This window comes from Pantherophis guttatus, chromosome 5 (genome assembly GCF_059756535.1).
Source record: "Pantherophis guttatus breed Tessera chromosome 5, ASM5975653v1, whole genome shotgun sequence".
Taxonomy (NCBI): domain Eukaryota; kingdom Metazoa; phylum Chordata; class Lepidosauria; order Squamata; family Colubridae; genus Pantherophis; species Pantherophis guttatus.
This window is the reverse complement of record NC_142067.1, coordinates 54,204,124-54,215,709: the sequence shown is the minus strand read 5'-3', so window position 1 is coordinate 54,215,709 and position 11,586 is coordinate 54,204,124. Positions and strand designations below refer to the sequence as shown.

General features: G+C 36.7%; 1 protein-coding gene across 5 annotated transcripts in view; it reads right to left on the bottom strand.

Annotated features, from left to right (window-relative positions):
* Window positions 1–7,682: 7,682 nt before the first annotated feature.
* Window positions 7,683–11,586, bottom strand: part of DYRK1A (dual specificity tyrosine phosphorylation regulated kinase 1A) — a 187,757-nt gene continuing 183,853 nt past the window's right edge. For all 5 annotated transcript variants that reach the window (XM_060686405.2, XM_034401832.3, XM_087871258.1 and 2 more), the window contains one exon: window positions 7,683–10,916. In XM_060686405.2, the coding sequence (XP_060542388.1) occupies window positions 10,290–10,916 (627 nt within the window). In that variant the 3' untranslated portion in view covers window positions 7,683–10,289. The remainder of the gene's footprint in view (window positions 10,917–11,586) is intronic.

Below are 11,586 nucleotides of genomic sequence, written 5' to 3'. Positions count from 1 at the left end.
TGGATTACTCATAATAAAGTTAAATGATACTTACCCTAATCCATATTTTTACATGACCCAGCTGGTTATTGCTTTCCAACTGTATATAGAGCCATCAGTGTTGACTGTCTAAGTGCCATTAGCCAACCATTTGTGGATCTACATTACTATACTACCATCTGAATCAATGAGAATGTCATGTGCAACCTTTAGATTTTATCCACAGCATTCCTGTTGTCCACTAATGTAGTTATCTTTTCAAAGAAAGAGATATTCCTCACATGACGTACTTTTGACAAAGCTGTGCTGAGTCTTGACAGTCACCAGAATTGGTGTTAGGTTAATTGGCTGATTATTGGTATCTTTGTCTTTTTTCCCATTTCTTTAGGTGGGGGATCACATTTACTTTTCTCTGGTCTTCTGATGCTTTTCTCCTGGACTCCTAAAATATAATTGACAGAGGAAGAACTTTTCCATATTCTGGGATATATTTCATCAGACCAGGAAAACTGGATTAGCTAGAAGATTGTTTACCATGCCCTAACTGACCTGTATCCCCCCTTTTGTTCATTGTCCCTTTTTATTCATTCAGGCTGTGCTACTCAAATCACTATTCTGCTTGAATGTATAGAAAGAGGCAAAATTGAAGTTGTGTCTCTTTGCTTTCTCTTGATCATCTATTAAAATGTCTCTATTTGCAATACATCATGATCCCATCATCTCTCATGTCTTCCTCTATCTGTTGACGTATTTGAAGAAATCCTTCTAACTGAATTTTGGTTCCCTTGCTAGTGTTAGCTCATTTTCCTCCTTTATCTTCTGGCTTTATTCCTACATTTCTTAGTTGAAGCTTTGTAGATTTCCTTGGCCATTAGCCCTTCCTTCAATTTCCAGCACAAAGCATCCTTGTTTAGTCTAAGAGCTTTTGAAAGATGCTTATTCAACCATATTAGCTTCATAGAAGTCTCCCAGTTTTCTTCCTCAATAATATTATCCGAGACTGCACTATTGTTTATTTACTTTTAATGAAATCCCACCAGGTTATACTTTGTCTTTAAAAATTCTCATGTGATCATCCTGTTCCCTCTATTTTTGAATCTTCAATCAAATCCTCCTTGTTAAAAGGATCAAGTACCAAGATAGCATATTTCCTTGGTTCTCACTTCAATCTTTCAAAACAGATTATCTGACATTTCAAATCAGACCCCATCACCAATGGTAAATAAGGATGGGAAGTTCTTTAATAACGCGTGACAATCAAAACTTTTTGTAGATCACAGAAATGTAAATATACAGTAGTAAGCAACAGATTATACAATCCTGTTGATATTGTATATTTCAATGAATCCTTAAGTGGAATAGAAGGTGGCACAATCTGTATATGACACAAAAGGCATTCCAACATTGTTGTCATTCTTTCTTGTAAGCGCCAGAGGTGATTTGCAAGTATGCCTTGGATTGTTGTCTTCCTGAAATACTGAGCTTTTCAGCTTTAATTTTTTTCCTGATGGTAAAACATTAACTTTCAGGATATGTTGACATTCCATTAAATCCATTCTTCCTTTTCTACGTTTTTTGCACAACTACAGTAGCTGCCATAGAAACCCAAACCATTCCCTCTCTTAATATAGGTACTCTTTTCTTAAAATGCTTCATCTTTTCTTCTGCATAGTCTCAAGGAGAAAACTTCTAGATATCTTTTCCTTTAAAAAAAATCTAACACTTCAGAAGGAAACATAGTTAGTGAATTGAACCTGGAATTTTTACAATAAAAACACATAAGCAGTTCATTTCAGGAATTGTCAAATTAACTGTTTAGAAAGGACATGTGGGTTAATTTTATGTTAAATAGCTGAATGAAAATTATTCTAATAGGAATATTCAGTAAACACAATCCCAGCTTTAATGCATAGTTATAAAATGGGATTTGATAAAAATGTATTTTTATAAAATATGAAATTGCTTCGTGTATCCTCATCAACAGTTGCAGTATTCAGAACATATAAATAGCTCTCACTTCAAGAACTCAACATATGCCTTTGACTTTCTTGCAAGCTGAAGATGAGAATTCAATGCTCTCCTACTGTTGTTCCTCTGCAATTATTTGACAGCATACAGCCCCCAACTTTCCATAGTAATAAGCCTGTCTCTATGAATGTATTAATTTATTTTAAAGCCATCCTAATTAAGAACCCAACTACATTTTGTCATAATAAATTTCACCGGCTAATTCTGCACATGTGGAATGGTTCTAAAATTTCTTCCAATTTCATTGGGTGAGCTTGAAACAAGGATATAAAAAGAAAGAAAAACAATCTCTAGCTGCACTTTCTCCATGTCATGTATAATTTTCTACAAATTGATAATAATCTCTTTCAATCATTTTTTATTCCAAGCCGAAGTCTCTCAGCTTTTCTACTAAAATATGGCAATATCGGCAGCTTTTGTTTCAGACCTTTTCCTAATGATTCATATAGCAAGGAATTTATCTTTTTCACAGCCGTTGAATCTGTCCATACTAGATTATAGAATATGATTCAGAAACTATTTTTCCTGGTTAGTTGCTGACAACCCAGACTCTGTCGTGTTCAACCCACTACTCTTCAATACTTTCTAATGTTACTTTTGAACTTTCCTCCTGTCACTTTGAGGTTATGCCCGTGTTCTTGATTTTTGCTTAATATTGAAAATACTGCTTTCTAGAACCTTATTCACACCCTTAATATAGTTAAGGGTTTCAATCATGTCCCCACTTTCCCTTCTGACCTCCAGGCCAGTAGTGGGTTCCACTTACCTTCGCTACCGGTTTGGAATTGGGAGCGCGCACACTCGCACGCTCAAGCACAGTGCTTCTGCACACGCGCAGAGCGTCCATGATGATGTCCGGGCAGGTGGGCAGAGCCTCCCGCCGCTATCACTACCTGTTCGCCCCATCCGGGGCAAACCAGTAGAAACCCACCAGTGCTTCAGGCTTACATATTCAGTTCCTCCAATCTCTCCTGATATGTTTTGTTCTTCAGGCCTAGCACCATTTTTGTTGCCCATCTCTGAATTTTCTCAAGATTATCAATATCTTTTTTTAAGTGAGATCTCCAGAAATGGACACAGTATTTCAAATGGGTTCTGACTAAAGCCCTGTACAGCAGGATTAAGACCTCCTTTTTCCTGCTGAGTGACAGGGTTAACTTTCTCACATTGAATTTAAAAAAGAAATTTGTTAAAGTTGTAATAAAAATTTGTGAGAAGACATAAAATGAAAAGAAAGTTTAAGACATTTGTAATTGTTCATATTTGTTATTATGAAGAGGTTAAGTTCTTTATACATTATTTACTATATTATTTTTCTTTCTTTTCCATTTTTTTCTTCTACCTTTTCCCCTATTTTCTTGTAGTTTGGTTTATATTAATTTTTACTATGTTTATTAAAAATGTTAACATATTTTCTTTTTAAAAAAGAAGTTGCAGATATTGCTGCCTAAAGGAAGCACCATAATTACTGAAAGCAAAGGGTTATATATTTGATATGTAGCTTTGGATCATTTTCCTCAATGAATAAATGAACCATGATAATATTTTGACTCCTTTATTTTTCATTTAATTCGTTTTAGGACTCGTGTAGAAAACAGACAATGTTTCAGGTAATATTTATGCAGAAATGTTGAAAATTAAAGAACGGTTCACAAACTTTTAATTACTACTCTGATTATCAAGTTCAGAGATCCACAGGAATGCTATTAGTGATGAATGGGACAGGAAGAGTGGCTCAGTAGCAATGGACAATTTCTGACTAGCAGCCTTAGCAGAGGTAGGCTACACTGAGAAATTGGTGATCTTTGGTCAAGAAGACATGCTGAGATGGATCCCAGGTTCGTGATCTGCCTCAAAGACCTTGGAGGAAAATAATCTGGAAGACCAGGAAGCATGTCTGCAAAATCTGTCCCATGATTACTCTAAAGCAGGTGTCTGAACTGCAACCCACCACTGCCCACAGGTGACATCTGGGTCTCTGGAAGGTTCTTTCCGGCCTGCCAGCATTTCCTAGGTGCTGTGCTTCAATCCTTTTCAAACAGTACAGGGAGAGAAAGCAGGGTTGTATTCACTACTGTTTGGAAAGGAAAGTAGGATTCCCTAGATTTTTCCGATGGAGGGGCATTGTAAGCCAGCTGGAAGGTTGCTGGATGAGGAAGGGGAAGCACCTTCCCCTTTAAAATTTGCGCTGCCTTTGAGCAAGTTGGAAGGTGACTTCCTCTGCTTGCAAGGGGAGAGGGGGTGGCCTGATCCAGCATAGCTTCCGTTTTTGTTTTACGCCCCAGATATAACAACAGCATTTCACTCATTTTGAAATAAAAGATCAGCTTCATCATTCACATTAATTCTGTGCTTCATGTGGATTAAACCTGAAATTGCCAGAACTTCTTTGCTTTGTTTTATTGAAGTTCTTTTTGGGGTATAATTATTATTTGTATTCTGTGCCACAAAATTGGGCAGATTCTCATTTAATGTAAATTTGTAAAATTTAAATAAAATTTATTCAAAAAAAGAATAGCCTTCTTTTCTCATCTGAAGTAACCAATTCATTATTTCTTCAGAGCATTTGCTAATGTTTGACATTTTTCTTATATCATTTGTCCATACAAGTACGGCATTATTCTTTGTAGTCATCACATTTCTTTTTTTGCTGTTGTTGTGAATCATATCACAGAGCAAAATGAAACACATTCAATTAAATTTTATTCTCTCGTTTATAAAACTGAGCTTTCCCCTATCCCTTGGATGAGCTTCTTGGATGAGAAACAGAAGAAAAACTGGTCTTCAAAGAAAAACCAGAAAGTTTAGTTGCCTCTTGAAAAAGCACCTCTGGAACAACCATGACCGGATGACTGAGAATTTCCACAGACATCTATCTCTTGAATGTCCAATGTGGCACTCAGACTGAAAAATTTGGAGACCCCTGGTCTAAAGCATAATTAGCTAATGGCATTTGAGAATATGGAGACCACCTATTCATATGATAGTCTGTTTTATATCTTGAGCTGCCCATTAAGCTTTTGATGAAAAGCTTAATGCTGAAAGGACCAAGCAGAATGGAGACACCAAACTGACATTGGAGATGACCTGTAGAAACAGAGTAAGCATAATGTAGTCAACTATAATGTCAGTAGAATGGGAAGATTTCAGTTCTGACAATTCCAGATAGGGTGGTCTGGAGCACTCGTGTGTGATTTGGTGAAATCTTTCCTTCCAAGATAGATTTCCTTGCCTGAAGGTGAATCAGCAAGGTCGGAGAATATGAATCAATATAGCATAATACAAATTGAGGAATACTTGTGGAATTGCAGAAGACCACAACTTCTCAAGGCTAGTTGAAATCAGACCTTCTGGTCTCATGTGGAATTCCAGAGAATCTTTGAACTCTCAGCTTACGTAGGTAAAGTAAAAAAAAATGAGGCTCCTCTGCAGGCAGGAAATAATTTTATCAGACAGAGATGCAATAACCATTGGAATTTACACCTCCCCACCCTTTCCTGGAAAGCTTATTCCCAGTGCAACTGTCAAATGAGATCAATTATGATGTACCTGCTTTGCAGCCTTACTTAAACAAAATTGATGACCTTCATCAAGCTAAGAAAAAACCATTTATGCCCATCAAAAGGGAGTGCTTCATCTGTGCAAACAAGGTGTCCTAACAATTTAAAGCAGTTTCAAAGAATTGGAAGGAAGAAAAAATCCAAAGAAAATCAGAAAGACTATTCTACTTTAGGTCAAAGTGTTAACACTGTACAGGCTAAAAACAGATTGGAAGCTCAGTAGTAGCAATGCATAGTCCAAAAAATATTATAAATTTTAGCAGATTCAGAACAGGCTTCTGTGCCGATGCATAACCCAAAGGTTCAAATCAGACTTGAATGAACACAACAACAACAAATACGTTGCATTTTCAATCATTGTCATGTGAACTCAGCCATTCTTAAATTTCAGGATTTAAACCAGTCTTCAAGGAGTCAGATTATGCTGCAAACACAGCATTTAATTTCATTACCAGTAGTCTTGATTGGGGCAAGAAATAATTAACTCCTCCTTCCTTAAACAATGTGAATAAAAACAGGCAAAATTGCAGAATTTGCACTTCTGCAAACTCTTCCAGTTCTTATGGCTTCTTCTTTGTCCTCAATTTACTGAAGGACTTTTACAAAGTGTTTTTTTCCCTGTGTTCAAATAGGTGCAGTTTCAGGTCAATCCTATCTGAATGTTATCAGTTATTTACATTTAAAACAATAATGGGAAACTGCTATAGAACAAAAGTTAAACTGAATTCCATCAGCTACTTTTTGTGACCACCCCCCATCTGCATGTGACAAAAATGTAAACTGGTTGATAACCTTGTAACAGTAATACATCAACTGACTATGATCGATCCTCATGTGGTTTCATCAATCCTTTGTGTGTGCAAACCTGGACATACAAAGTAATGTATTGTGCAGACTTACATTAAAACCTGTCATAACATATATTACTTTTAAAAAGTTATTTGGGCATAGTGAATAACTGAAATATAAACCATTGGTATAAAGCCTTTTACCCTAAAAAAGGATAACCGCCATTTCACATTTTTAACATTTTAGAAGAAATTAGGCTAAAACCCAATTATTCGTGATAAATTTTGCATTATTTATTAGTTTAGACCCTGTTTTGTAAAGATAAGCCCATGCAAGTATATTTGCATGGAAAGCCTACAAACAGCCTCACCATAGTTATGTTCTACCCTTCTCTTCTTGCTACCCACATACTACATAGAGAAGAAGAAGGGTTTCATGAAGAATGTACTTGCTTCTTGCAGCAATATCCATACATACTATAGCAGGCAATTGAGGGAGCTAGAGCTCTATTGATTTCTTTGCCAAGTGCTCCAGGTAAGAACAGAATTTGGTCCTGTATGGGGCCGAATTTTGTTCTTAATCTTTGTTCCTGATTAAATATGGAATACTGACAATGTGCATGGCCCATTTTCTGAACATTGCATACAAGAGACTGAACAAGCATGTTTTGACTTTTGGTTTAACAGCTTCTCACAGCCATAAACAATACAATGATGCAGTACAATACGTCCCTGCACATTACCTCATAATGAGGTATCAAGTGAAAAAGGATCATCAATTTTAAAAACCAAAGAAAATCATGATGAATGGATTAAGAAGTTCTAAATGTATCTTTTTTTCAAAAATGTATTTCTAATTTAATACTTGAACTTAGTTTGGGGAAGTACATTCCTGTAGTGCTGTGGCTGGTTTGTAAGCTTGTTGGCAGTATCAGAACTGTTTTACAGTTTGTACAGCTGTGAGATCACTCTTGTTTAGGCACTATATAAATAAAAGAAATATATGAAAAGTACTTAATGTAAAAATGTATACAATTAAAAACTAAAAATTATGCTTTACAGTCAGAATAAAACAGAGAAGAGGTGTGGGCATTTCAAAAAAAATGTCTTGCTATTTGAATTAAAAACTCAAAATAATATATTACACCTCCAAGTTTTACTTCCATATTCTTAAAATCTGTCTCAAATGTTTCTAATATTTACACGTTACTATAATCATACCTAGCAGACCAGGCCTTGAAGTAGGTTAATTGCATAGGAAGATTTTACTATGTTTACATTTTATCTTAAGTTATTTTTTTAAAGCACAGTAAAGAGTCTGAGGACAAATTATTCAACTGTTTATCATACATAAGACTGCATGACTATAATACAAAGGGCTTGTCTTTTCATTTAACGTTACAATATACACAGCAAGTCCGGACTAGATCTTACAATCTGAACACAGGTATTTAACCTTTTCCATGCTGTTTATGTTTACAATGCACAGAAGTCCTGTAACCAAACTGTGTAGTAAAGCACACAAAACTGGACTGTAACATAACACAGTATGCAGAAGCACTGGAGTTTATGATTTTTCTTTATGTAAATTTTAAAACAGTATTTTTGGTGCTTGTTAAGGTATGGCAACCAGCACAAGAAAAATTACCCATATTTGTTACCCTTATATTCCTAGACAGCAGTACATATTGGATTCTGTTTTGTATTGCTAAGCTCAATGCTCCATTGTTGTGACGACAGCCTTTTGCCCAGCAAACATTTTTGAACTGCAGAAGTTCAAAAACATCAATTCACAGGCTTGAGATCGCAATATAAAATAAATATGGATACCTTGATAAAAAAGTTGCTTTACAAAAACTCCTTATTTCTAAAGCATTCTTTCATACTTCCACTGCATTCAGCCTCTCTTTTGCCAATATAAGGAATGATTATAAAAAAGAAAGAAAAAAATTTGTTCAGAAGAACCGACCTAGTTTGCTATAAGGACTAACCAGTCTGAAGTGCACGGTATCTTGTTGAATGGCCTTTTAAACTGGTTTACTGGCAGAGGTAGATTACTGCTTCTGTTCATGTAAAGGGCAAAACAGTGTTAATCTGGAAAGATAACCACTTTATTACCCCAATTCCTCTATTTTATTCACAATGTTCGTATTCGTAATTTCAAAAATCTTCAAAAGGGTTCTGAAATTTAGCCAACTGCCATGCTGATTATGTTAAATTAAGGCAGCAGACCTCCTGTTAAGTACAGCCTACTCAGCCTCAGATTTCACTTGAGCCTTTTTTTTTAATTATTTCACTCATCTTAGTGTTTTGGATCTGTTCATGCAATCAAGGTCTTGCCTTCAGGTTTACATTTATGCTAATAAGGGGTATAACAAATTAACTGCTGGTTTCATAGCTTCTGGCTTTACTGTCCCTTTTACTTTCAGAAGCTTTAACACGTTTATAATGTAACAGATGTTATAGTGTTGAATTAGATGTCCTATCTATCATGTTCAATACACAGACTGTTGTAAATGTATTGGCTATGAATAAACAACAGTTCCAGTTTTGTTTAAGCAATAGTACAGCCATAATTTTCAACTGACATTTAAAAATGGTCTAGTTACACCTTGTGTCAAAGTGCAGAACTGCTACATTATTGGTTACAGACATCTATGTGCTATAAAAACAGCTTTGGTACAATAAATTATCAAAAAAGAAAAAAAATTTGTAAAATTCACAGCATAATTGTGAGGCAAAAAAGCAGTCACATAAAATTCTGCATTTTTAAAAATGTTCAGGTTGAACAGAAGACATCTTTGTGCAGAAGTAACAGTGGAGAAACCACGTGCCCAGAAAAAGCAAAAAGAGGAAGAAGACATAGGAAGGAAAGGAAAAAAAGAAAGTGAAAAGCAGAGAGGAACACAGTTGTAGCTATTTTCATCAAAAGCAAACCACTACTCCTGTGACCTTCAACCAATAAGGAAGTCAGCTTTATGACACACGCAAAGTGACCTTGCAATACCTTACAATAAGTGGGTCACAAAGTCTATTTTAAAAGAAAGGCCTCTTGAATTACCCATTCTCTGTGTTTTCAGCATTAAGGACTGTCTGCAAAAACATGTCCAAAAGTGATTGCATCTGAAATGGTAGGCTCTTCTAACTTAGAGTCCAAATCCATAAGGCCAAAGGTTATCCCAAAGACCACCACTTAAGACTTCCCCTGGACTGGTCAAGACCAACCTGTTGATTGCTTCTCAGTGCACCTTACTTACAGGACCAGTCTTATTTCAATACTAACTGATTGTAGCCTCAAACATGAGACACAGAATCCCAATATAATTGCTGCTTTGATTCTCAATAGGTTCAGATAAGGAGTCTTAATCACCGCCACTTAGCATGCTTAATGTGTCTCATGAATACCATTACAACCATCCTTTTTACAGCTAAAGATTCTGTTTTGTAATCTTAGGGTCCCTCTTCCTTACAGTACTGCTTTTTGTGTTCATGTATGTTTGGGGAATGGAAATTCATTATTACTCCCCACCCCTCCCCCCTTAATATTAAAAAAAGAAAGAAAGAAAAACCTCAAAATGCCCATTTATATGATTCTGGGCATGCCTTAAAATATGCTTGCAACTAAGATCAACTCTTGAATATTCATTCTGTTGAACAAGGGGAAAAATATATATGTGACTTGGTTGTAGTAATTAAAACGGGCAAAAAGGTGAGAAATCTTCTCAAAGCTATCTAGGATAGGTATGAACATGGCTCTAAAAACTTCACTGCAATCTGTTCAAGTTTAAAAAAATAGTTAGCTTTGCCCTTCTGTAGCGGTTCAATAAGTCTATCTCCTCCTGATTCAAGCAGCTTTGCACTTTTTTTTTTTTTTTTTTTTGGAAAAACACCACTTCTATAAAAACACACAAGAAACAAATCTGTTTCAGTTTAGTCACGAGCTGGCCACAGGACTTTGCTGAACACAAACTCCTGTCATGGGAGATTCTTCCCTATCAATTCCCTGTCTCATTGTAAGATGTCCTTCAGTCATGTAATGAGCAGGACCTGTGTTAGCAGAAAACTGGTACGTTGGATGTCCTGCTATGCCAGTTTCTTGGTGTGGATTAGAATAGACCGTTAAATTGACGTCCATAGCTCCATTTTGTCCAAAGTCTAACGCGTTAGCAGCCACAGGGCGGTTCTGATAGGCCTGATTGCCTTGATTACCAGTTGAGGAGGAAGATGTAGAGGAAGAAGTTGTTGAGGAAGACAGGGATGTCATGGAGTGGTGACCATGGCCCACCTCCATGGAATCTTGGGTGGACGAGCTGTTTGTTGGAGAATTGTAGACCCTTGGCCTGGTCCGATTACCCAAGGCCTGCTGTCCATGATGATGGTGGTGATGATGGTGGTGGTGATGGTGGTGGTGGGAATTATTTCCATGATGATGGTGTAATGCATTTTGTTGCTGAGGAGTAACATGGAAAGAGGTTTCTTGAACTGGATGGGTTTCAACAGTGACTTGTGTAGGAGCTTCAGTTCCTGGCCAACCAAGAGGAGGAGGAAACTGCTGTCGAACCTATAACAACAATACATACAAACACACACACACACAAAGGAGGGGTTAAGTTATTTTATGTCATAAAATCTAAACAAAGCAGACTTAGGTTTGTACTACACTGAACTTGATTTATCTCTTGCCAAAAATATAACTTAAAACTTTAAAAAAATGAAACATGACCATTACTTATTAGTATCTATCTCCTGCGGTATAACAAAAGTTCTTAGACCCGGTTATCAAATATGCATAATTTAACTGTTCAAACAATTTTAGTAATGTGATTTAGAAGGAACTATTAGCTTGGCATTAGTTAACTATTGGCAATTATTTTGGTTTTAATAATTATCAAATAATTATCTGAATGATAAAATAATGGTTGCAGAATTGGTAAAAGATTGTTACTGTAGTGCAGTGATGGGTAACCTTTTTGTCATTGCGTGCCAGGAGTGGGGGGGGGGAGGCGCGCGCACACGTGCCTACACAATTCTATGCGCCCTGCCCCGCGCGCACCCCCCCACTCTGGACACATGATGGCACAGTAGGCCCGTTTTTTGCTGTCCCCAGCTCCAGAGCCTTTCTAGGAAAGTTAGCAAATGGGCCATTTCTGGCCTCCGGGGGTGGGGGTGTGGGGTGTGGAGGCCGTTTTCACCCTCCCCAGACTCCTAGAAAGGCTTTGGAGGCTGGGGAG